Source organism: Poromitra crassiceps (assembly GCF_964638095.1).
Source record: "Poromitra crassiceps genome assembly, chromosome: 8".
Taxonomy (NCBI): domain Eukaryota; kingdom Metazoa; phylum Chordata; class Actinopteri; order Beryciformes; family Melamphaidae; genus Poromitra; species Poromitra crassiceps.
In genome coordinates, this window is record NC_139629.1 from 37,697,633 (window position 1) to 37,725,233 (window position 27,601).

At 42.5% G+C, this 27,601-nt stretch overlaps 1 protein-coding gene across 1 annotated transcript; it reads right to left on the bottom strand.

The window, feature by feature from the left end:
- Positions 1–750: 750 nt before the first annotated feature.
- On the bottom strand, positions 751–26,487 carry clcn6 (chloride channel 6). The gene is made up of 23 exons (XM_083641709.1): positions 26,397–26,487; positions 23,843–23,902; positions 23,628–23,693; positions 21,404–21,469; positions 21,227–21,293; positions 20,696–20,802; positions 19,481–19,607; positions 18,147–18,214; positions 17,758–17,816; positions 17,135–17,267; positions 16,311–16,424; positions 15,590–15,756; positions 14,722–14,839; positions 12,988–13,120; positions 12,708–12,861; positions 12,298–12,454; positions 8,894–9,000; positions 8,491–8,677; positions 7,265–7,434; positions 6,440–6,596; positions 5,893–6,000; positions 5,370–5,495; positions 751–3,935 (listed from the first exon to the last, which is right to left on the bottom strand). The coding sequence occupies exons 1-23, from the start codon at positions 26,469–26,471 to the stop codon at positions 3,855–3,857; spliced, it is 2,607 nt and encodes an 868-aa protein (XP_083497835.1). The 5' UTR covers positions 26,472–26,487; the 3' UTR covers positions 751–3,854.
- Positions 26,488–27,601: the final 1,114 nt, after the last annotated feature.

The window sequence follows — 27,601 nt, forward strand, 5'->3', positions numbered from 1 at the left end:
AAACCCTGCATCACACAGAAAAATAAAGGTGCAAACTAGAACCATGTTAGGCATTTCAAAAAACTTCTTAAATATTGGATGGTGGGTGACGGAATACATGTTGAAAATAATCAAACACACACCTTCTTAACTTAAACATAAAAGACTTTCCAGGCCCAATTCCCTCAAATTCAAGGACCCAACACAGTGTAATTTGAGATACGGATCAAAGTTAATTACTGTTACAACACTGAGAATGTTTCTAATGACAACTAGCAGCTTTACATTAGCTCACAGACAGCAATTAAAGAGAGTGGCTTGAATGTGTCAACACTTCTCAACTGTGCTGTGTTAAACCTATACCAATGTTAATCTTATTTTTTTTTTAAATCAAAAGAACTTCAATTTCTATTCTTGCACAAAATGCACTTTCAATGACCCATGTCTATTTTCAAAAACTTTCAAGAACTTGACCCCCCCTCTTCAAATTCACAAACTTTAAAGGATTTCAAGAACCCGTGGGATCCCTCATCCCTGCATAGATATTACATATTGTGCAATTGCAAATGAGGCAATCCAAAAGGGCAGATAATTAAAACACACTGTAGGTATCTAAGCAAAGTTGTGAAATGGTTATTTAAAGAACCTTGGTCTTCGTGTGGAACCAGAAAAGGTTCTTGTAATCTATTGTAATCTATAACATCACTGAAGAAGCATTTTCAGCACCTTTATTTCAAAGTAGATCCCCAGCAGTGTGGGGCAGGTGAGGGCCAACCGCAGGAAGGGCAAAATGAAAAGCACAATTATAATACTACAGATTACGCTGCAAATTCTAAAGCTTATAAAAGCTATTGAATAAAAAAAGGCCGCAATTTGTATGGTTGACAAAACAGAAGGACCTTTATTTGAAGAATAATAAAGGCACACGACAGAGGTCTTTCTGCTTTTTTTGTTCTATGAGAGCAGTATTTTGCCATGAGCTTGCTTCTTATATTTGTAGTCAAGTAATTACAAATTTCCCCAACAAGCACACATCAATGCCTACATCTCCATTATACAGTAGATACATGAAACACAGGCATGTCACAAAATGTATTTGTCAAAACACTCTCAAGTCTGGCTAGAGTATATCATACATATCATTTTGTCCATTGCTTAAGTTAATCTCATGTGATCCATACCACCTGCAGAGAGAAATTGCCGTTTATAGTATTTGTAAAGGATAGATGATACAAAAAAACAACACTTAATAATAACAGGTGAGCAATGGCTAGACTACAAACAATAATATTTTCCTGGACAGCCTTGGTCCATTTTTAACTGCAATCGTATGTGACTGAAACAATCACAGCACAGTGAGCAAATAATAAAAATATTTTTTTATAAAAAATAATCTCTTAAATAAAACAATAGGTACATATAGGGAATGCTTGATGTATACATATGTGCCATCATGTTTGCTCAACCTAAAACAAAGTTAGTTTGTTCATACCTTCTGCTTTGAGTCACATCTTTAGTCCCTTTTCTTTGAGGAGTCACAATAAAATTATGTACTAGAAAAACTGGCCAGAAACATACATATTAAAACCCTTATGATAATGGACATGCATGTGCAAACACAGTGGATCGCAAACTAGATCTGTCACATAGGAAAAGAACATAGCTTTTAAGGCCCATACGCCTATTTCACATCCCACCCAAATCAGCCATTTTGTGTCGAAAATGCAGGAAGTAAAACAAAGATCCCTTTTGCTGTTCCTCCACTGCAGGGAAACCATTGGGAAACATACAATTTGTCAGCGCATGCCATCTAATATTTATATTGTGTTACTTCCTGTATTTTAGACACAAAATGGCTGGTTTGGGTGTAATGTTAAATAGGCTAATTCACACTTAGAACGATAACTACAGTATAAAGATAACTATAAATCGTTATAAGCAAATAGAATGGCCCTCATACTACAACTATAACTATAAAACATCCAAAATGACAAACTACAACAATATTCTTGGTTCCATCTCAGAGTGATGGTTTTAATGGTTATAGTTATATCGTTCTATGTGTGAATGGGCCTTTAGATATATTTTGTTCATAAATCAATGTTTTTAATAGCGATAATCATAAGTTATAAGGAAGTTGGAACTATACTGATTTGCCCCATCTATAAAAATAATAAACCCCATTTATGATTAGGGAAATTGTCTACTGCCACGGTCTTACCCACTAACATGTATTTAGCCCTGGTGGTGAGTAGTATGGATATGGGCCTTTATATTACAAGTGCAATAAAAAAAACTATGTAATGACAGATTTTTGAGGTGTTTCAAAATGTTTTGCTCAACACTGAATGAACTGAAGCAAACTCTCAGTAGTCGCAAGCCAAAATGGGATTAGTGCATTCCACTTAGATGCCCGGTAAACAAAACAAAGTACAGACAACAAGTCAAAAATAAAAGTGCTACAGTGACAACAATGATCAAATGTAGTCAGCCGAGGTCAAGGGGAAGATCCAGTTATGACGGTAGTAAAGAAAACGTGACATCCTGAAGCAATATTTCACTTTAGTAGCACAGAATATATTTGTTGTACCCCTTACCTCTATAACCACAGACTGACCTCTTCAGAGCAAGTCTCTGAAGAGCTCCATTCATTTCCCATAAGGCTGAAGGAGCATGGAAACTAATGTCAACAAGCTTGTCGGCTGAAAAAGGTTGCGGGCGGCTGAACTCTTTGTGATCATTGGGCGTCAACAGCCAATCAGATTTCTGCATTTGTTTCCCCATCAGTGCCATTTGCTTCAATAGTGCTCACAGTGTGCATGCACAGGAAGTGTTCATGAAGCATCAAACATCGATACTACTGTAGCCATTTCACTGGTCCCTAATTATGATCATCAGCTTTCTTTCTGGCTTACATGTATACAGTATACTGTACAGTGCTTGCATGTATATACAGTGCTTACAGGTATATACAGTGCTCACATGTATATACAGTGGACTCACATGCTGTTTAAATAATTCACTTATAGTAATCAGCAGTCCGCTTACAGTGATCATTTTGGGTCTTTTCATACATATAAGAACAATGGGAAAAATGTCTAAAACGACAGTAATTCTTTTTTCTTTTCTTTAATTTACTTTACTCCCATGATACGTATTTAGCGGCTGCGTTACCGTGGAAACTCGTCTGCTCCCGGCTGGCTACCCGAGGCTGGTGCTGCGTGCACACTGAAATCACAAGGGGAGAAACAAAGTGATTTTCTCTCAATGAAAAAGCGTCTCCAAGTTTATGACAAACTGCCAAAAACCAGCCAACCAGATGCAGCAGCCAAACTTGGTGCATCGGTCTGTCTGTCTGTGGAGAGATCACTGTGTTTGAAACAGCTCTAGGCTAACTATTTTTAAAACAATCAAATTGAGTAAATCGCGAAGCTGTCTGTTTCCTTTATATGTGCTGTATTCATTTAATAAAGACACATATGTCAATTAGATGGTAATCTGCATGAGAAAAAGAAAGGATTAAAAAGGTTATAATGTTCATCCGCTTATAGTGATCAATTTCACCCGTCCCAAAAAGATTACTATAAGAAGAGTGCACTGTAAAGGCTAATGGCTGACTCTTTCTGAACACTGATGCACGTTGAAAAGGGAAATTTCATACCCAAGTCAATAAAAAGACAAAGATCTCGCATATCAGCGAGTTGTGTTCCCCCTTTGTACCATTATGAATGTGTATATGGATATGTATTGTGTATGTTTGGAAGTGCATACTGTACATGCATTGGGAATGGACAGAAGTCCAGGCTCAGGATCAGGGTAAACAGAGTTTGTGTTTGACGGACGGCGAGACGTCAACAGTTCATTATAGAGGCGGGTCAGACAGTGATGTAGTGCTGTCGCAGTTTGGCCTCAAGGAACTCGTGGGTTAAATTATGTCTTGTTATTATCCCAACAATCTGAAAGACATGGCAAATAAGTGTCTCATTAGACAACATAATCCACTGCAAACTAGAGACACAAATAGATTTCAGAATGCCAAATCTAATACTTTTTAACATTTTTCCCACAGCGCTGGGAGGCCGGGGGGCAGAAGATGCAAAAGTCAGGACACGCACACACACACACACACACACACTTACTTAGTGAGGGGGTGGGGCTAGGGAAGGGGGTGGAGCTAGGGAATAGGGGCCATAGCTAGGGATAGGAAGGTCATAGAGAGTCAGGGTTGGAGGGATGGGGGGTAGGCCTGCACGATATGAGGAAAATCTGCCATGTGCGATAACATTGTTCAATATTGCGAAATTAACTGTCACCAACCGCCAAATGCGAGTAGATTTTGCTTTTGACGAGTAACGCTCAGAGGGCTATCCGCCACATGGCGTGTTGTAGAATGGAATTGTATAAGTAAATGTTTGTACCAAAATAGGCCTGTAAAGACACTATGTGGAGTGTGGTGTTGCTGCTCTTCTCTCATCCTGCTGTTTGTCTGTGTCAGTCTCACAAACGCTCTTACACGCATACACATACTGTACTTCACACCAAGGCTAAAGTAACATTCGCTTGTTTAGTTTTGTCTTCACGCTCACTCTCTTCATGCAAACTGTAGCTTGCTTGACCATCCTCTCTCTTTCACTCTTCTCAAGACACAGCATGATTGTTAACCCTTACCTGACCTTCTCTGCTGGTTTTCAAGAAGGCAGTCCCCCCCCCCCTCTCTCTCAAATGACTCCACATGTTAACCCTTACCTGACAGTCTCTCCTCCTCTCTCTCTGCACTGTTGTAGTTTTGTAGTTTAAATTAGCATTGTTTCAACAGGCTGTTTGATGTCTCATGGTGTAAATTACGGACGCACCGGTCTGACTTTTTCAGTCCCAAAAGCGATACCTGGGCTTTGGGTATCGGCCCGACCGAGTACCGATCCCAAGAGACTGGGATCATTCTTTTATGAGTAAGGCAACATCAGGCTTGAATTAAACATTGCTTTCTTAACTTTGTAAAAGAGAATGTAACAAATAAACACATGCATATAAATGTGCTGAATTATTTATTAAAATAATGGTATCCGATACCAGATCGGCCCATTTTCACAGATACCCAATCCAGCTATTTGAGCCAGTATCGGACCGGTATCCGATAACAGTATCAGTATTGATGCACCTCTAGTCTAAATGCTGTTTCACGCTTTTCCACCCTGACAAGAATCACATTTTGTGAATACTTATATAATTTGTGGCATGGATATAATCAAATTTAAATCTACTTATTATCAGCACAAAATATCGGCAGCTTCAACCCCAAAATATTGATTTCAGCCTTCAAAAACCAACGTTGAATCCTCAACTTTATAATTTTGGAATGCGACTATACTCATTTCCAAAGTGCTACTTACTTCGCCCACAGCATTGACCACAGGTAGGTGTCGCAGGCCCATGGTCCTGAACAGGTTGAAGACCTGGGAGACGTGCGTGTTCGGCGACACCGTGTACGGACATGGGTTCATGTAGGGAGTGACATCCTGCAAACATGGCCATTGGAGAATTATAGCAACAACATCAAATGTGCAGATTAGGAAACTCAAATTGCTCTGTCCTATTCCAATCCAGACAGTACTCAGTGGTTACAGCAGTGGTTCTCAACGTGGGGGACCACCTGGGGTCCTTGAGGGGGTTGCAGGGGCTCCCCAGTAAATGTATGAATTGTTAACCTTCACCATTATTTAATTTATGAGAAGTTAATACAATTATGCAGAACAATACATTTTCATCATAGTTTGACTGTTATCTCTTTACCAAAACTACAGGTAGCCTTGTAATTCTGGACAAAATCATATTCAACAGTAATCAAATTGGGGGTGGGGGGGGGAGGTTGAGAATCACTGCTCTACATAATGACAGAATGGGTCGTACTCGTACCACTATCATGCGGGGATTGAGCAGCGCCAGGTCCAAGTCATGGATGTCAGGGTAACGTGGGTAATCCTCAGTCATCTCTGCAAAGGACAATCTGGGTTGAGTGGCACTCTGTGATGGAAGGCATGGGGAGAGAGACAGGTAGAAGGCATGGGGAGAGAGACAGGTAGAAGGCATGGGGAGAGAGACAGGTAGAAGGCATGGGGAGAGAGACAGGTAGAAGGCATGGGGAGAGAGACAGGTAGAAGGCATGGGGAGAGAGACAGGTAGATGGAGAGAATGACAATTTAATATGTTAGAAACACACCCTGAAATGTGTCCACTCCCTTCCTCAATGGCCTTGGTTCCAGAAGTAAATGTCCCATTCATTTAGTCCATAGACATTTCAGGGTTTGTAAAGCGTTTGAAGCTTTACGATAATATTAAACCTTTTAGATTTTGTCGGAACAAGGAAGACTGACTTCAGACAGCTGACTCTCGGTGTAGCAGACCCCCCTGATGAGCAGTGTGTGTGTGTGTGTGTGTGTGTGTGTGTGTGTGTGTGACTGACCGACTGGCTCTCGGTGTAGCAGACCCCCCTGATGAGCAGGGTGACCAGCTGGGAGCGCAGGATGAGGCCGTGGAAGGTGAGCGGTCTGAAGCGCTCCTCCATGCTCCACTCCTCGCTGGGAGACTGGTCAGGGCACAGGTTGGGGTACGGCTCGTGTCTGCACGGACAGCAAGAGGTACACAACAAACAGGTCAGAGGTTAGGTCATAGGTTTACATGTCACCAGTGATCAGGCTTCCCACACCTTCTTAAACGTCACATTCAAGTGAAGTCAATGCAAGTTGTGAGCGGGGGGAGGGCAGCTCCGAGCAAAGGCGCTGAGGAAAAGAGCGTTTCTGGTGTGACCGGTTTAGCGTGGCACTCAGCTTCTGTTAAGCGCTGCTTCTGCAAAGCGCCTGGTGTGAACTAAGGGTAATGTTTCCTTAGACCTGCTCTGTGAGTAACGGCTGCTTCGGACGGGTAGAGGATGCTGCCAATGCAACACTAAAGCAGAGAACAACTCTGATTCTTCTGCAGCCAATTGAAAAGAAAATCATGATCCATACAAATAAATATGAATATAAAATACAATAACCACTAAAATGCAGTCCACAGAAGATTACTGTAACAATTAATGTCATTACACAAAACAAAATTCCATGCCTTTTCCAAAACTTTCACATATTGTGACTAATTCCATGGCACTCCCAGGCCTGGAAAATGAGATTTTGAAATTTCATGACTTTTCCAGGTTTTCCATGACCGTGGGAAGTTAACCCTGTGATTGTGTGTGTATGTGTGTGTGTGTGTGTGTGCGTGCATGCGTGTGTGTATGTCTCCCCCGTACCTCCTCTCTAGCATCTGCTGGAGCATGTCCTCTCCCTCCTCGGCGGACTCGGCAGCAGCAGCGGCGGCAGTGTGCTCGTCACACACGTTCTTCAGCTCGCTGGACGGGTACGACTTCATGGACTGACAGCGGCGCCGCTGCTCCCCCGCACGCGACACCACACTGGACTTCTACAGGGACAGCAGGAGGGGGGGGTGGAGGGAGGGAGGGTGTACTGATACATGGCTTTTGCTGGGACTCAGAAGACACGAGACGCCGGCCCACCAAAACACATTATGGCCAAACTCAAGACCACCGTTTGAGATGAGTGACATGAAAAACAATTCCTACTGTACTGTTTCAAATGCCTGCAGTATTCTGCATCTAAAAAAAGTGTGTGTTCCAAAGGAGTCATCCTCAACTCGAGAAAGCGACTAAGTTGGTTAAACTCACTCCACAGTATAAAGGCCCGTTGGCATAGTGGTTAGCACGCCTATAGAAACAAGGTCCCGAGGCCTCTTTGCTTAAAATATGCTTAAAAAATGTATCACCTGTTAAGAGAAATAAATCAATATGGTCTTCAGGTGAATTTGGGATACAAGTGATCAACAGAAAAGCACCTTATTTCAATAAAATCTTAACTTTTGGAATTTATTCACACTGCTCTCGACCACCCACTAGGATGGAAGGAGATGAAGGCAAAACAGGTCAACATATCCTAAAAGTTGAAACTTGAGTGGAATAAAGTGTTGCTTGGTGTGTTGGGTCCATTTCAAAATGAATTGACTGTCACTTATGTCTGTTATGTGAGACTGGAATTAGCCCTTCTTAACAAGGCTCTCTACATCCCCCTAGTGATGATAGGGTGCAAGTGCTTCCCTACATTGGTTCTCAACCGTTTCAGCTTGTGTAGTAGGTAACATCAATATCTCATGTGGAAAACCTTTTTGGGTTGTGTAGGTAGCATCAATATCTCATGTGGCCGGCCGGCCGCCCTGCATCTCGGCCGCTGTGCGGCCTCGCCCACAGCTCAGCTGCTGCGTGGCCTCGCCTGCTACATCACTCACTGATGACATCACAATTGCTCGAGTGACCACACATTGTGACATCATCAATGACATCACAATTGCTTGACGAGGATGTACCTAAACATGTAAAAACCACGCGGTGGGGACGTACCTAAACATGTAAAAAACATGCGGTGGGGACGTACCTAAACATGTAAAAACCCTGCGGTGGGGACGTACCTTGAAGTGGATGTTGTTGCTGACCAGGATGTTGCCCTTCATGAAGTCGCGCTCGTTCTGCCGGTTCTCTGTGACCACAGGGAAGGCGTGGTACACTGTGGTCCGCAGGATGCTCACCAGAGACTGGACCCGTGTGTGGGGGTAGACGTAGGTCAGGTTGGGGTCCATGATATCACTGGCCGTCAGCCTTTGAGAGACGTGGGAGGAAGAGGTTAGGGTTCACCCAATTTTGCTTTTTTAAGGTTAAAGGGACAGTTCACCCCAAAATCAAAAGTAGATATTTTTCCTCTTAATGTAGTGTATATTTATCCAGCTACATTGAGCCTTTTCCGCCACATACAACTGCATATAACCGTTTGAGCTACAACTGGTCCAAACTTTGTCTCTGATTGAAACATCTTACTTGTCCATCTCCACCTCTGTCTCCCACTCCAGCAGTGGCACTCCTCTCAGGTCAATGTGGATATCGTAGATGCCTTTGTTGAAGAAATCTCCTGTCCACTTGGCAACCTGATATCACACCAACCCAGCATGTAATACATTAGTGAATGATGGACTACTCGTTTGTCAATGAATCTATTAGTGGGGCTCAAAAAATGCACTTTCAATGTAAAGTAGGTCGCTTCCGGAAAGAAGCGCCAAAATTTGCACAAATACTCCTTGTGGATTGTTATTTTGATAAAAGTAACTGGCCACGCAGAAATCTCGATCTTTCCAAGATGGCCGCCATTTCCCGCCCCAAAAACACTATTTTGGGGGCAACTTTGGGTAGAATTGTCCAATACGAATGATCTTGTTATCAAACCATACATTTATGACCACAGAGAAGCCAGATTTGTTCCATGTAAATTTCTAAATGGCTGCCATTTCAAAGATGGCTGCCATTTCAGCTATTTTACCATTAGTGGGGCTCAAAACAGCACCTTTAGGTCGCTTCCGGAAAGAAGCGCCAAAATTGGCACAAATACTCCTTGTGGACTGTTATTTTGAGAAAAGTAATTGGCCACGGAGAAATTTTATTTTTTTCCAAGATGGCCACCATTTCCAGCCTGAAAACACTATTTTGGGGGCAACTTTGGGTAGAATTGTCCAATATGAATGATCTTGTTATCAAACCATACATTTATGACCACAGAGAAGCCAGATTTATTCCATGAAAATTTCAAAATGGCTGCCATTTTAACTCATTGAGTGCCAAGGACGAGTATGTTCGTCAATTGCGTTTTTTGACGGTGGGATGTGGATCAAAGCCTCAGGCATCTCCTGTACAAATATTGTAGCTATTGAAGGTGTATAACCTATTTTACGGACTCATTAGGTGGCGACAGTGCTCTCCAGATTAGAGAAAGGATTAGAGAAAGGGGCGGCTTTAGCTCAGGAGGTAGAGCGGGTCGGCCAATGACGCAAGGGTTGGCGGTTCGATCCCCGCTCCCTCCCAGCTGCTGTCGCTGTGTCCTTGGGCAAGACACTTAACCCTCCTTGCTCCCGATGGTGTGTAGGTACCCTGCGTGGCAGCCTGCCGCCATCGGTGTATGAATGGGTGAATGTAGACTACCTACTGATTGTAAAGCGCTTTGGATAAAAGCGCTATATAAATGCAGGCCATTTACCATTTACCAAAGGTCCGGAAAACAACAGGAAAAAGCCCCGTGATGAAAGAGAAACCGCTCATGCTGCAGCCAGAGCCATATAGATTGCTCTGTCTGCAGCTGACGTTGGCTGCGAACAGCAGTCAATCCGCGCCCACAACTGAGCCCCTCTGCCTCTGTCTGTCTGTCTGCATAGTTTCTCCACACGATTAGCCGCCAGAAAGGCAGCACCCGACGCCGAAGGGCCAAACCTTTCCCTGCAGTCCGGTTTGGCATTTCCGTGTCGCGCTGGGAGCCGGCGCACAAAAACGGAGCGCTCCGAAAATAGACTGGGTGCGTGTTAGGCTGTGTGTTAGTGTGGGGAGGAGTTTGCAGCTGAGGGGGGGAGAGGGGGGTGGGGCACGCAGGGCACCACACAACTACACCACGTCACTACATCAGAAAATATTAGCTTCAGACTCAGTGAATGTGCTTGAAATGCTTCATTTCACAAAAGGCGGAATAACTCAGCTTCTAATTTGAAACGTGTCTTTTTGCTCAAAACAACCTATCTTCTCCGGCTCATAACTAAAGAACGGAAAATGGTATCAATAAACTTTTTTTTGCAGATGATAGAAGAGAGTCTCATCGTTCTTTGTGCGTGTTCGGTGTTTACATAGTAATATCACACAATATTCTGTGGGCCTCGAGAGATCACTGAAAACGCTCTGAAACTCTGGCACTGGGAGCGTCCGTTCTCCAAAAGTGGCTGGCACTCAATGAGTTAAAGATGGCTGCCATTTCTGCTATTTTTACCATAGGATTTCACTGTCCAGGGCGATTTTGATGATTCTGGTGTCAAATGACAGGTTTTTAACTATGGAAATTTCAAAATTATACATCAGAAATCATTTGTATATCTCCTTTTACCATTTACTCTAAAATACTAAATCTCTAAAATACTGTTGTTTATGCATATTTTCACATTACTTTGAAAATATATGCAGAGTAAATGGCAAAAGGAGATATACAAATAATTTCTGATGTATAATTTTGAAATTTCCATAGTTAAAAACCTGTCATTTGACACCAGAATCATCAAAATCGCCCTGGACAGTGAAATCCTATGGTAAACATGGCTGAAATGGCAGCCATCTTTAAAATGGCAGCCATTTTGAAATTTTCATGGAATAAATCTGGCTTCTCTGTGGTCATAAATGTATGGTTTGATAACAAGATCATTCATATTGGAAAATTTTACCCAAAGTTGCCCCCAAAATAGTGTTTTCAGGCTGGAAATGGCGGCCATCTTGGAAAAAAATAAAATTTCTGCGTGGCCAGTTACTTTTATCAAAATAACAGTCCACAAGGAGTATTTGTGCCAATTTTGGCGCTTCTTTCCGGAAGCGACCTATAGGTGCTGTTTTGAGCCCCACTATATAAGTTCCTCACTATTGAAGGGAAAGCTATAAAGGCAGCATTTTATTATTGTTGGAGTTGGAATCAGCTGACACATGGAATCATCTTAAATGACAGAGTAGAGCACCGCAGGGATGACGTATTTCTGTAGGTCAACCCAGAAGTCATCGAGTTCCTGGTTTGCCTTGTCGAGAAATCAATGGGATTTTTGTATGGGGATTTGGGTTAAATGGCTGAAATAAGGTCTGTAGTTATTAAAAGTTTATGAAATGGTGAACTGTGTGTTCAGTAAGATAAACTTCACAAATAAGGATCACTTTTATGATTTCTGAAGCATAAATGTGATCTTTTTAATCGCGATTTTCAGAAAACGCTTCAAAAGTCATAAAAGTGGTCCTCATTTGTGAAGATTATCTTGCTCAACGCAAAGTTCGCCGTCTCATGAACCTTTCTTAACCACAGACCTTGTGCGTTCTGGTGGCACGCGTGCAGCAGAGGCTCGGTCCTTCGTGCGGCTGACGCGGGTTTGGGTCCGACCTGGGGTCCTATGCCGCGTGTCATGCCCTCTCTCTTTCCCCAACTTTCCTGTCTGCCTACTGTCCTATCTCAATAAAGGCAAAAATGCCCAAAAAATAATCTAAAAAAAAAAAAAAAAAAAATGTATTTCAGGCATTTAACCCAAATCGCCATACAAAAATCCCATTGAGTTTGAGACAAGGGAACCGGAAGTGCTAACATCCGGGTCTTAGGCTGATTTTGGCTCATTCCTGCGGTACTATAAAATACTGTATGTTGAAATAAATAAACACAACACTTATACCATCAGCGTTATCATGATGGGCAGTCCGTATGTGATTTCATTGGTGGATTCAATGAGGATGACAGTGAGACTGATGGTCATCCGGACCACGCCCCCGAGGAAGGCAGCTGCTCCAATCAGAGCATAGGTCCCAGAGTAGATGTCAATTCCTAGGTTTCTGACATAGGACAGACAGGAAGAACCAGTTAGGATCGTGGACATCACTGGCTCTTTTACATCATCATCACTCAAAACAAAGTCAGCAGTGAGCAGCGGATGAGGAAAACATTGTATGTACCTATTGTGAATAATTTCCCAACAATCGCCTTTGAGTATGGGATGCCATGATAGAAGAAGAAGAGATTTCTTGGAGGAATCACCTCCACTCTCAAAAGTAGGTCATTAGAACAATATGAAGATGCGTGTCTTACATGCTGAGGAGGTTGGCCACCAGACGTCCAAACGACGCCCCACACAGCAGTGCTGGCACAAAGAGACCACTAGGCACTGACACACCGTAGGTCCAACAGGCCAACAGGAAGTAGAGCAGGAAGAACAGCGACAGAGTGACAGGGCTGAAGGTAGCTATGGAGAAAGGCAGTCAGCCATTCATTATGTGTGTGTGTGTGTGTGTGTGTGTGTGTGTGTGTGTGTGTAGGTGTAGGTGTGTGTGTGTTTGTTTGTGTGCACATGCGTGTCAGTCCATCTCACCATGCTGGTGGAAGAGCTGGTAGATGGCAGCCTCCTGGGGGTTGAAGAACAGCGTGGCCATGTCATTGTAGGACTTGTTGGAACAGAAAAACTGGCGGATGGTAGAGTTGATGTCCTCACTGCCTGTTTTCACCTGGGCGGGATGTGGGGAAAAATATGTTCATGTGTTTATTTCAAGAACAATGCAGTATTACTTCATTCAGCAAGGTGTGCCGCTACAGCAAGAAATATGCCACCAATGTGTGAGAAAATGAAAGGGAAAAAAACATCACGACTTGTTATGTTTTCAAATATTTTTATTGTGAAGCCTTGCAACTTTTTTATACATGACATCCAAATAAGTATGCTTCTTTTCTCAGTTGAAATCTATCCAGTTTGGGGCTGGAGCAAAACACGTATGTCTGGTTTGGAACAACTTTTGGAACTTCCAAAACGTAAAGAAATGCGGGTTTAAAGAAACTGTTTTTTCGATCTATGGTTCTATGGTCTCTCCCGATTCTAAATATAGCTGAAGCGTTTGGTTTGACCCAGTAAAACTATTTTTATAAGCATTTTACGAAATGTCTATGGGAAAATAAATTGCGGAAGAAAATCTCTGGTACAGTGCTGAAGCAGGAAGTGACGTTCACTTTGCCTCTCTATATTAACGACATTATAATGATACAAAGTGAGTTGATGATTGGTAAAGCCATCCTTTAAGAGGTTAAAATAATTCGATAGTAACAATGCAATACCTAAATGGCTGAGTAAGAGCAATGGAGTACACCATGCCACTAGGGGCTAGGGGGCTTCTCGTGTTATACAAACCACTTTAACTCTCGTTGACATTGCTTTGTCCTCATCTTTATCAAAGGCACAATAAAGGCTAACATGGGCAAACTGTCAAGTCAAGGATGAGGTAGCATGGCTTCATCAAGCTATGTCTTCCGAGCAGGAAGATGGAACTAGCCAAACTAGCACGACAACATTTGAACTGAGAGGGCAGGGCGGTCACGCCCACAGTTAATTTCCCTTACTTTGAACCAGAGTAGGAAAATCTACATTTTTGTATTGATTTGTTGAGGTTCGAACACTGCCAACTGACGCACGGCCACTACATTGGATTCCAGTCCCTGTGTCCCTACTTGACATGATGGACTTGTCTGTGGTGTCTACTATAATCTACCTTCTCTGTGGTGTTCATGCACATGAATAAACAGCTTGACTAGACGTATCAGTGCAGACTGGTTTGGCCTCACTTCATTTAGTCATGCTAGGCTTTCCAAGCATGAGGAACTGATGCCGTCGTTTCCTGATACTCATAAAACGTTCCATGTCGGGCTTGTTTCCCGGAGTTGGTTGGGATTATATTCTCACACCTAAAGCTGCCTTCACATGATATTAAGCGATCTTTTCGGCTCTCACCGCGAGGTAGAGCGGAGAAAAGTCAGCGGTAAATAGGCCAAAGGGTAGCGCTGCCGCATAGCCGGGAGGCAGCGCTCTCCCCATAGAAAACAACAGCATAGCGGGCGCAGAGCTGTTTTACCGCGGATCATTTTAGCTCTGTGCCAGCGCTGGAGAAAGTAATGCAGGAACTTGAAGTTACTTGGATGAGTAACTGTAATATTATTAGGGTTTTGGAAATTGTAATGCTACTACTCGTTACGGGGGAAGGTAGAATTATATTAAAGTAATAATATTACTGAGTATGTTATGTTACTGCCCAACATGTTGTAGAAGAGAGGAGATGCTTACCAGTGCTGTGGTGTTGTGGGTTGAGGGGGAGACCAGGTCACGACATTCGCCCAACGTCATGGACGCCACAAACATCACCACTGTTGTCACCATGGTGACCAACAGGCTCTCCAGAACCCTGGAAAGGGGTGGAGATCATTGTTGTTACAGCTTTATATTTATTTATTAGTCTTCACTTTTATACAGCTGTAGGTAATACACTGACTATTGATAGTTGAAGTATAATAATCCCAACTAACTGTCCCTTAACAAAATTGGATGATACTCTTTTGAGAACGGAATGCATTAATCCAGCCATCCCTGTGGACCACAAAGGTATTGCAAGTGGGCCAAGTCGTTCGCAAAACATTACGATCTTAGTGGATTTATTATTATTATTGTTACTATTATGTATGAGAAAGCATTTATCCATCTAGAGCCGGCAAATTGGCACCAGTAGTCTTGGGGCGCACTACTCTGTTTAAGGATTTGCGCTCCTTCACAGTAAGATTACCAAACCATACAGTAAAGGAACTAGTGAGAATGCTCTCAATAATACAGCGATAAAAAACTGAAGGAGGATCTGGCTGTTATGGGTGAAATCCTTAAGTCTTAAAAAAAAAAAAAAAGAAAAAGAAGAGCCGTTGCTGGGACTTTTTATGATTGTTTTGGTATTAGAATGCCAGCGAAGATCATGCAAAATAGTGACACCAAGAAATGTGTGTGTGTCTGAGTGAGTGAGTGAGTGAGTGAGTGATTGATTGATTGATTGATTGATTGATTGAGAGTGTGTGTGTGTGTGTGTGTGTGTGTGTGTGTGTGTGTGTGTGTGTGTGTGTGTGTATGTGTGCGTGCGTGCGTGTGTGTGTGCGTGCGTGCGTGTAATCACCTAACAAACTTGGCCTTGGGGTGGATATGTCTGATGCGATACTTGGTCAGGCTCTTGTTGATACAGTTGAAGAATGCCCCCAGGAGGCCACCCACCACGCCCATCAGGACAAAGAAGGCCAGGTCCAATGCTGTCCATAGGTGGCAGTTCTTATCACCATCTGGACACTGGGCATTGACCAAGGTGTTGTTAAAAAATAATAATAAATATTATTTTGATCCTGGGTTCCAGTGGTGAGATTAAGGGTCCACGTGTCTAAATGCCTAAATTTTTAGGCATTCAAGTTTTTTACATGAAATCAGTCAACTTTAAAGGAGAACTTCACCATTATTGAGAGTTATTGACCACTGTGATGTCTTTTATGCACAAATGACATCACTAGTCCACTTGTCCACAACTTAACTCAAATCAACTCAACTCTCCATAACTGTCAAACTAAATGAATGCCTGCAAAACGGTTTACAGTTTTCAGATTATGTGTGAGATAATGTGCAAAATAAATCAGCATTGTTTTTCGGTGAAGTTCTACTTTAAAGACATTGAATATCTGCACAGAACATCGACAGTTCTAACTTCTAAATATTTGTTGAACCCTAGCGTGTATGTGTAAGGCACATGTGCATAAAAACATGTACGCAACATGGAGAGCTACAATCTGACATCATATTCTTCACACACAAAAATTGAGAAATGGCATCAGCAGTAAATCTGTGCGTTTTACCTTGAACTCTCCAAAGTTGAGCAGGCCAGGGAGCTGGAAGGAGCCCCACTTGTTAAAGTTGATTCCCGAACGGAAAAAGTTGAGGGTGAAAGTGGCCGACATTGAACAGAAGAGCTGGGGAAGGGACACGCAGATAATCATACTTGATGCTTAATACTTAATGTTATCCATTACTGTAGAAAATAGCATTTCTCAATGATAGATTGAGGCAGCTGGCGGGGACCGCCCTACATTGGTCCTCTTCCCAATTGATGGATATAAAATTGTGCCTATTGAAAGCTACACACAGTCCACAGTCCTATAAGTCACTCTGTTGGTTGGCTGGTTGGTTGGTTGGTCCATAAAAATAGAAAAATTGCATATCTGGTCCCATCTACTGCAAATTCAAGCTTGTTTTTCTCTCACTCGCTTTTTTCTCAGATTTTCTCTCAAATTGTACCTGACCAACTCCTCCTGCTTCCACCCCCCTCTGCCGATCTGGGGAGAGCTGTAGACTAGCACATGCTTCCTCCGACACATACAGTCGGCAGCTGCTTCTTTTCTCACCTGACAGCGAGGGGTTTCACCGGCAGGACATAGCACGTGGGAGGATCATGCATTTCCCCCCAGTTCCCCTCCCTACTAAAAGGTGTCCTATCTGACCAGAGGAGGCGCTAGTAAAGCCCGCGAATTGAACCCGGGTCATAGATGATACAAGGCCACTGCTATGAATTGGCAGATAACTGAGGAAGACCAAGTGAGGTAACATTGTCAATTAAATTGAGTTTGCAGGGGGAACAGAAATGTCCTGGCCCTCTTAGAGCTCACTGAATAAGGAGACGCACCACTTTCCAGGTGAGGGCCTGGTTCCAGAAAGAGGAGCCTTCCTCCAGACTGAAGAGAGTGCCCCCTATGGGAGCACCGAAGGCAGCAGCCACTCCAGCAGCAGCCCCCGCTGACACAAAGTCTCGCTTGTCCCTGGACAACAGGTTCAGAGAATGTGATGGGAGAATGTATGGAACAGCACATCACTGTCAGTTACAGTCAAACTCCAGTCTCCTGTTCCAGCCACTCCACAGAGGGAAAGTGTCTGGACCAGATTCATCAATATTCATTCAAAATCAATATATAAGGTGAATCTTATCTCTAGATTTGTATGCATCTTATCTCTAGATTTGTATGTCTGTTTGACAACTGCAACGCGCCCTCTACTGAGAGGATTAGAGAAGCGTGGCAGGGGGAACTTGGTATTGATTTATCTGACATTATGTGGGAAAGGAGTCTGTCTGTGTGGTACAATCAATTCAGACTTACTGAGAAAGGCTGTAGATAATCCTGTTCGTGACGCCATCGTCAACAGCTGTTTGGTTAACAGTGTTCAAGTACTTTAAGGGGGATATTTCATTTTAGAATATTTTTGGTGTGTGTGTATGTGTGTGTGTGTACTGTATATGTATGTGTGCCATACCTGTCACAGCGGAAGTAGGGGAAATCAAATTTTATCTTCTTAAAAGTGATGCTCTGAAACTGAGGAAGGTAATAAAATGATGCTCTGAAACTGAGGAAGGTAATATCTGATGAGTGCACTGAAGCCATAATGTGGCCATTCTTGCATTTATAAATGAGTCACTCAATAAATAAGCTTTTCCAAATCGCCAACCACTGGATGTCGGCCATTTAACAGTGGGATCAACTAAATAGCACTTGTGATATACTGTAGTTGATATGATACACTTGATATAAGCTCATCTCAAAGCAAACTCTAAATGTAAATACTGACATTTCAGATGGTGGTAATCACAGTGCAGATGTGCAGTGTGTGTCTGTTCATGGCACTTTGTGGGTGTGGCTCTGTACCTGAGGAAGCCCGGCTCCCACAATGGCTCCACTGTGTATCATTGGACCCTCCTTCCCCACAAAAAGACCTGAGTGAAGAAGACACACACAGAGTCAGTGGCTCTGTCCACCCACCTACTCACAGTGTTGTATTCAAAGTCACTATATCTCCAGTATCTCCAGTATAATATGGAGAGTACTTCAGCTTTAGTGGCATTAATAGTCAGAACATTTGTGGATATTTCATGCCTGAGTGCGAGCAACTGTAACTTGTCCCAATTTCCCCCCGGGGATCATTAAAGTCTTTCTGATTCTGATTCTGATGTGTACACTTCACTTTTGTAACTTCACAATCATGTAAAAGGCTTAACCATACTGTTGCGTTAATGGGTGCATTGGCAATAATCACATGTAAATGTAACCCTTCTCACTGCCCTGACAAGCTGTGCATCCCATTGATCAGATGACATAAAACAGTTCAAATATCTGTCAGCTGAGAAATAAATAACCATCGTATAATAGATAGCCAAAGTCACGCCCACTTCCTGCTTTAGCATACAAACCATGGCCTGAAAAAATATGAGTGGTGGTGAACGGCGAAAGGCAATAATTTGTTTATCCATTTTGAATTGTGCCATGAAGATAAAAAGATAACTTTGCAAGTCAACAAAGTCGCAGTTTTGTCGTAAAACTGAAACATAACGTTTAGTTTTGTATGAAACCGCTCAATCAACTACATCTCTCGTCTCGCACAATATACATCGAACCAACACAAACATGGCCTGGCGCGAGAGAAAGATATGACGTCACTTACATTACATTACATTACGTCATTTGGCAGACGCTTTTATCCAAAGCGACTTACAATAACACATTCTTGTCAGCAATAGAGCAATCAACTATGGAACACAGTCTATGACAACTACAACTTCTGAAGGCACAGTGGTACAAGTTAAGGTTAGTGTTTTTTTTGTGTGTGTTTTTTTAAAGAGAGAGAAGTTAGTTCAAGAAGGGCCCAGATGGAGCCTGAAAAAGTGAGTCTTAGGCGACTTAAGCGACTGGTTGTATGTAGTCTTTCTAATTTATAACTTATAGAGCAACAGTTTAACTGCGACTTTCTTGGCTTGCAATGTTATCTTTTGAATTGATAAACCTCACATGTATACTTCATGGCACAATTCAAACAGGATCGAAAACATGATTGTCTCTCGCCGTTCACCACCACTCATATTTCTTTCCTACGTTGGTTCGTATAGGGCCCTACCGGAAGGGGCAACTTTGGCTCTCTATATCAGTCATATTTTAAGTACTTCTGCCTTCATCGTACACAATTGGCAGGATACAACATACTATACCTCCAGCAACAGTGAATATGACTCCAACAGCCTTGCAGATTAAAGTGCGTAGTCGGACAATCCCGGGGATCTTCACTCCGTTCAAGTAGCTTTTGATTTCTGGGATCCCAGAGCCTGCAGCGAGCGGCTGAACAGCAGCAGATCAAAAGACAAGAACATGTTATTAGGATCTTATGACTCAGTATGAGATGATGGCACTATCTAAAAGAGTACCACGTCCGGAAGACCTGGATGTTACTGTAGCACCTCCGGCTCTTACGTGTAAAAGTGAATGTGTTTTTCGTATGGGGATTTCGGTTAAATGCATGAAATAAGTTCTGTGGTTAACTAAAGTTTATGAAACAGCGAAGCTTGTGTTTCCGCAAGGTAATCTTAACAAATGAGGATCACTTTCATGATTTTTGAAAGGGGTTTCTGAAAATCACATTAAAAGAATTACACTTCAAAAGTCATAAAAGTGGTCCTCATTTGTGAAGATTTATTATTATCATTATTACTATTATTATTGTTATTATACTGTGTAATACAGCAAGATATAAGAGGAGACGAAGTGTGAGACGAGTGTCAAGCACCTTTTGTGATGTGCCTATAACACGTTCATAAATAAAGCAATCTTACATTTTTCTCCTGTATAGGGCTGGGCAATATGGACCAAAAATCATATCTCTGTATTTTTAGCCTGAATGGTGATACACAATATATCTCAGTATTTTCTCTGAAGTGGGCTAAAGGTTCAGTTGTTAAGTCAAAGCCACATGTGAGATGTCACAAGCACGTTTAATAAAAAGGATGTGATTTAAAAAACCCACAAAGACAGGGTTTCCTTCACAGACTATTGGTGCTTTCACAAAATATTGAAACAATGAGATTTTTGATAAATAATCATCAGTAATCTGGATATAATGACTACGTGGGTAAAGGCAAAATAATAGAACAGCTAGAACAGTCTGGTAATTTCAGAAAATGACATCACTTTACTGTAATGCAGCCTTTAAAACCATGGAAAAGACAACACTTATGCCATATCACCATATCCAAAATCTAAGACAATATCTAGTCTCATATCACGATATCGATTTAATATTGATATATTGCCAAGCCCTACCCCTCTATTAGTTGTGTTGTTTAGGGACTGGCAGCTGCAGTTTCAAAAATATCAGTATCAACCCTGTAAAGCATGATGTCATATTGTAAAAGCCCCCTCAGCAGTCGTACCTCAATGAGGACGAGCACACTGGCGATGAAGACGAAGGTCATGTTGAAGGCCAGAAGCATCAGGAGAGAGAGAGCCAGGCAGCCTTTCTCACTGCACTCCTCCACAGCTACAAGGCTTCAGCTAAGGTAGAGAAACCACCAACATCACGCAGAGTGCTGTGTGACTTTACAGCTCCTATTCATGTGGGTGTTAATGAGTGTATTCACATACACAAAGTATTCTGGAGTGGAGACTTGCTCTTATCCTGTTTGCATTTATATGCATAAGCGAATGCTTACCACAAAAGGATATAAAAAGATATAAACACGCCTCAGTATCCTGGCTATTATACCCGAGTTATGATTGTATTTGAGTTATGATGATTATCATAAGCAAGAGCTTCTGCAGATCATTGAATATAATACAACATGATATTTACATCAGGCAACTCAAATCGGAATCCCTGAGCATCCTGAACTGGCATACTGACACTGAAGTGCAGGGGAATTCCATTACACATGGGAAGTTTCTACAGGCGTTTTAAAGGATACAATTTCCGACCAATGTGAATTTGAGATGGTTGAAGAGGCGTACAGAAGAGTCCACAAACAGGCCCATCTGAAAGAGACGGCGACACAGAATCCCCTGTTTATTCGCAGCATGTTGTATTCAGAAGCTGTATATTTATTGGGCGAGGGGAAAAAACGAGATATCACAAAAGCACGTACCAGACCAACCGTGACTCCAATAGCGAACACGAGTATCCACCGCACAGCTTCGTACTTTTTGGCTTTCTATTGGCAGATGAGAATATCTTCACATAATCATGTGACATACAACACCCAGAACCAAGGATATTTGTGCAGAGTAAGCATTATGATAAGTATGGATCTTGTCACACGTGTATAATAAGATTCAGCATATATGCTAAATGAATGAATCTTATTATACACGTGTGACAAGATCAAATACAAAAATAGAAAATAATCTAAAAAGAATGCACAGAAAGGAACGTGATTGGTTTATCCAAGTCATTTCAAGCGGTCATTATCAAACACGCTTGTTATGTAGGCAACGTGTTAAATGTAGACCCATTTGGTTTTCCATATACGTAGGTGGGTGTATAGTTTTTGACTTATGCAATTTGCTTGCACATTTGATGATCTGTACATACAATATTTCTGCACATTTGCTGCATAAGAATCTGTACATATTGACACTATTACAACACATGTACCGTAGTTGTACACCTAGACTCCTAGACACTTTCTTCAAAAGCTGGAGTGCGTAACCTTTTTAATGCACATTTATCTCCCCCTTGTGGCAGCGAGAGTACGTGCGCTGCATTCATGTGGTGTCGGGAAAATGAGCTCTCAGGCCGTTTCCTTTGCTCTTGTTGTCACACCAAACTGGAAACAGCTTCAACGTGTTGTTTAAACGCTCTGAGCAGTAACATACAACACGTCTTCTTTGCAGCGTCCATGTTGTTCCCACATTACCACTTAGAAACTCATGAACACACAGAGGAAAAATGACTTTCCAGCTCAGAAAAAGGGACAATGGAAGCAGCATGTGAATGCAGCATTTGTCAAAGCCTAGCCGTAGCCTACTCCATCAGGGCCGTAAACCAGTGGAGTGGAGTTTTGATCGTCACACAACCATCAGAAATTTCACCTCTGCCTGTCTAATATACAAAGTTCTACATGGACTGGCGCCGCCTCCTCTTGCTGACTTCATCAAATATCGTTCGACTGCCAACTCGACCCGTGTCACTCGGGCCATCACGAACAAGGTCTGTGAGGTCCCCTTTAGAAAAACTTCCTTTAGCCAGAAGACCTTATCCTTCATGGGAAGCACCCTCTGGAATAATCTACCTACCTACCTCTATTAGAGAATGCCCTAGTCTCGCCACCTTCAAAGGCCAGTTGAAACTATGGCTCAGATCAAACCAGCAATGTGATCACACCTAACCATGGACAGTACACCTAACATATCGCTGCATGCTCTGTGTGTTTTATTCATTTTAGGTTTTACTAACCTTTTGTACTATTAATTTTTTGGTACTATTAATTGTGTGTTTTAATCATTTTTGGTTTTACTAATCTTCTGTACTATTAATCTTTTTAGTACTATTATTATTTTTTTCTCTCTTTCATGATTACATCAACCTGCCATGGGACTACAGGTGGAAACTAGCCCTTGGGCTATAACCTGGCATGTTTACTGTACGGCTGTACTGTTCATTAACGTGTAAAGTCCCATTCTTTAAATAAATGAATCTGAATCTGAATCTGATCCATTCGTTCCGATAACATTTGGAAATTCTAGAAGAGCCGCAAAATGTAATTATTTTATCCACATTCAAGTTAGCAGAAGGCTAACTGTAAATTAGCCAGCTCAGTCGGGCGGAAGTCTCTGGTGCGCATGTTCCAGGCCAGCGTGGGAATGTTGCCACAGACACCAGATTGAAAACGCTGGTCTACTGTGGAATACAGAGAGAGTTGTCCCATTTCCCGAGCTGGGAAGTTGCTCTTGCCGACTTCGGTGTGTTCATGACCTTCTAAGTTGCAATGTGGAAATAACATGGACGGTACAAAGGAGATGTTTTGTATTGCATCAGAGCGTTGATAGCCGTTTCCTGTTTTTGCATGACATCGAAGAACAAAGGAAACAGTCAGGAGCTCATTTTTCGGACACCACATACATACACATACTGCCACTCTCACTGCCAGAAGGGGGAGACAAAAGTTCCACAATACAAAAGTTACACATTATAGCTTTAATATGTTAGAGTGAATTGTCAGTGGTCCATATTTAAATATAATCCCCCCTCACCCAAATAAGCTTTATTCTTATTTGCGTTCTATTTTTCTTTGCTGTATCCAAGAACAAATTACTGCTGCAATAGCCCAATTTCCTAGCAGGTATCAGTCAAATGTCATGTTATCTTACCTTGTTATCCATCACCTCCAGAACCTCCACGTACGGGTCATTGATGCAGCGATCATAATCCAGGCTCTATTAAAGCAGAAAATAATCCTGTGTAAGAATTTAAACACAAATTCCTAATAATTTTAATGTATCCCAGGTGTAGCATTAACCCCCTAAATAAGGAGAACTAGAGCTTCACTGTAATCCTTTTATTCTCTAGATGAGGGGTTTCTCACCTCATAATCCTTCCTGGGTAGAATTTCATCTTCTTCATCATGGATTTCCCCAAGGATTGCCTGGAAAAGAAGGGAAACTATGTTATAAATGTATTGCGCGATTTTAGAGTTAATTTGGCCACTAACAATTATTTGTTTTTGTATGTATTTGTTTTGATTATATATATATTTTATTATAGTCTATAACTGGGTTTCCGGGCCTTGTTGGTGAGGCTGATAGCGGTTGGGAAGAAGCTGGTGTTGTGGCAGGTGGTTCTGGTCTTAGCAGACCTCAGTCTCTTGCCGTGGGGGAGTGTCTTAAAGAGTTTGTGGCCAGGGTGGGACTGGGAGGGATCGGCCATGATCTTGGGAGACCGCTTCAGTGTCCTGGCTGCATGCAGGTCCTGGAGGGATGGCAGGTTGCATCAGATTATCTTCTCAGCGCAGCGGATGATGCGCTGAAGTCTGTTGATGTCTTTGAGAGTGGCAGCAGCATACCAGACGGTGATGGAGGAGGTGAGGATGGACTCAACGATGGAGGTGTAGAAGTGCACCATCGTGGCCTTTGGCACTTTCTTCAGCTGCCGTACAAAGTACATCCTCTGCTGTGCCTTCTTGGTGAGAGCTCTGATGTTCAGCTCCCATTTTAGGTCGTGACTGATGATCGTCCCCAGGAAGCGGAAGGACTCCACAGTGTTGATTGGGGAGTCACCCAGGGTGATGGGGGAAGGTGGGGCTTTGTTCCTCCTGTAATCCACAATCATCTCCATTCTTTTTTTAGCTTTTAACACCAGGTTGTTTTGACTGCACCATGGTCAACTTCCTGTCTGTATTGCGACACATCTCCGTCTGTGATGAGCCCTATGAGGGTGGTATCGTCCGCGAACTTCAGGAGCTTGACGGACTGGTGACTGGAGGTGCAGCTGTTGGTGTACAGACCGAAGAAGTAGGGAGAGACGAGAGAGGACACCGCCCTGGACAGCACCGGTGCTGATAGACCGAAAGTCAGTTATGTGCTTACCCAGCCTCACGTGCTGCTTCCCGTCAGTCAGCAAGTCTGTGGTCCATCTGCAGATGGGGTCGGGCACGCCCAGCTGGGAGAGTTTCTCCTTTAGCATTACCCAAGAGCCTGAAAATGTTGCCCTACATCTCACTGACCTTTACTATGGTATAAGAAGGAACAAGGAAGTCGTTTTGTCTAGTTTAACTAGTTGTTCTTGTTTGATGTTCTGTTGGTAGCCTTGAAATACATGTGTGTGTGTGTGTGTGTGTGTGTGTGTGTGTGTGCGTGCGCACGCGGGCACGCGCGCAGCCCTTGTGTGTTCGAGAGATAGACTAGAGTGAGTTTGTAGATTTTGCCTTGTCTCACTGATTTTTTGGTGGTGGTGTCATGTTGTCATCAGAGAGCTTAGCCTTGATGGTAGGAATTATTGGATATTTTGAATGATTGATCATACCATTAATTGATATACTTTATTGGGGTTATACTTTAAAATGTCTGCTTCGTAGACAAAACAGGTGGCGAGCTTGAAGCTCATTTTCACTTGTTCGTAGATTCGCAGTCAGCGACAAGATGTCAGGACCTGCTAACAAAGACAGAATATTCATGCTCACTCACTGTTCTCTCAACAGCTGGTTAATTGTTAGCTAAAGGGGTTTCAACCCCAATGACCTAGGCACCAGCCCCAAGAGACCAGCCCCCCTCCCCACCACACACACACACGCAGATGTGTGCACGTGAGTGAGTGAGTGAGTGAGTGAGTGTGTGTGTGTGCGGATAAATTCACAACCTAGACCTTGTCAGCAAGCTGAACAAGCTACATATTTGCTATAAAAAATAACCCCATAATAAGCTAATCATGGTGTCAGACCAGAGTCTGTTCAGAAATGTGGTAGCTTATGTCACCTTGCTTCGAGGCAAATGCATAGGCTACCTGACAGACCAGTGACACCATAACTTAACTCGCCGTAAACGATGTATCATTTTCGGCATTCATGCAGAATTTACTAGAAGATTGTATACAGTCTTCTAGTAAATTCGGCATACAGGTGATCCAACAAGAACCACTTTAATTCAATTAAATCTCAACTTTTAGAATTGGTACACTGCTCGCTGCCGCTCGTTATCTGGGAGGACAGTCTACGGGATCAAGTCTAAAGTTTAATTATTGTTATCATTAACTGCTGCTTGGTGGATAGCATGGATCATAACACGTCGGAAACGTCTTAAACGATGTTTTAACATGTTAGGATAAGGCAATGTTAAATCGCATTATTTGTTCAATGGATTTGACGTGACCTTTTCATTAGAGTGAACGAGGCATATCATGGCTACGTTGAAACTGAACTCCATTATGGGAAACATGCACAGTTGTCCAGTATGCATTTACGCATTTATGACGGATTTACTGTAACGTCAGTTAGTTTGTAATACAACAGAATAAACCGAGCACAGGAGGGTGGAGCAAGCCAGAAGGAAGCAATAAGGAAAGCTTATTGACTCAAGTTCTGCCAACATGTCTCATCTTGACGCTTAGACATGTGCACTTTACAGATTAATTGCACCCATCCTTACCAGCTCTTCAGGTGTACGCGTCTCTCCATCCCTGCAGCAACATTGACAACAAAAACTGTTCGCGCAACACGCCATCTTCGTTGTTGTCTCGTGCTGCCTTCACGTACTATGGTAAAAACCACTCAAAACCGTCATAAGCCCTTCCGTGTTTCTTCTTCCTTTGTTCTGAGGAGGTTGACATCCAACTTAAATGTGTATTACCGCTACCTACTGGACTGGAGTATATATCTCAATGGTAGAGACTTGGATGAACTTGATGTACACAGGTGCCTTCACTTCTTTCCACTCTCCCAGCTCTGCTGCCATCTCACGATGATTTTCTTATTTGAACCGATTTGAACCATCACCCAATCTTAAAAAATAAAATACTCCCCATCTATCTATCTATCTCTATAAAAGGGAGCAAGTGGGCAATCTCAATTTACATTTTTGTCCCACTGATGTCATAGTAGGCATTGTGACATTACTGATGAGGTCATAGGCACTGTGACAGACAGACATAGATATATGTAGCCTATACTTACCCTACCTGCACCATACTCCTACAAGATTCTAACATATATAGGCTACATACATACACATAATACAAGACACTCCGATCACCTTCACCCCCCATATATTCTGGTGTATAAATAAATTACCCATTTCTGTGCTATTAAGTCAAACTGTCACATGGCCCAGACTCCAGCTGTAAACAACTCACATAACATTTTCTGAATTTCCACAAAGGGAGCTGCGCTGCACTGCTCCTAGTTTTAGGAAGGTTCCTACTTCCTAGTAGAGAGGATGGGTCAAATGCAGTGGATGGATTTCCCCACGGGGACAATAAAGGAGAACTTAACTCATGGAGGGTGCAGCATTATAGACAGTAGGTGCAACCATGACACATTTCCCCTCCGTGTGGAGTGTTTCATCACTCGTCCCTTCAAAGCTGCTCTACAAGCGCAGGGAGCCAGGAGGTCAATGTGTGCTTATGTCAATATTGTGATGTGGCCACTATGGTTGGGAGCGACCCACATTTGGCACATTTTCATTGAGAACCGCTGTTCCATAGTGATACTGTCCTGTAAATGGCTAATGTAGTTACAAGATGTCCTGTAAGTGGTAGGCTACTGTACATTCATTAGTAATAATCACACACAGACCAAGTATGATGTAACAGCACAATATTTAATGAGCTTTAGAAACCAAGCACAACAAATAAA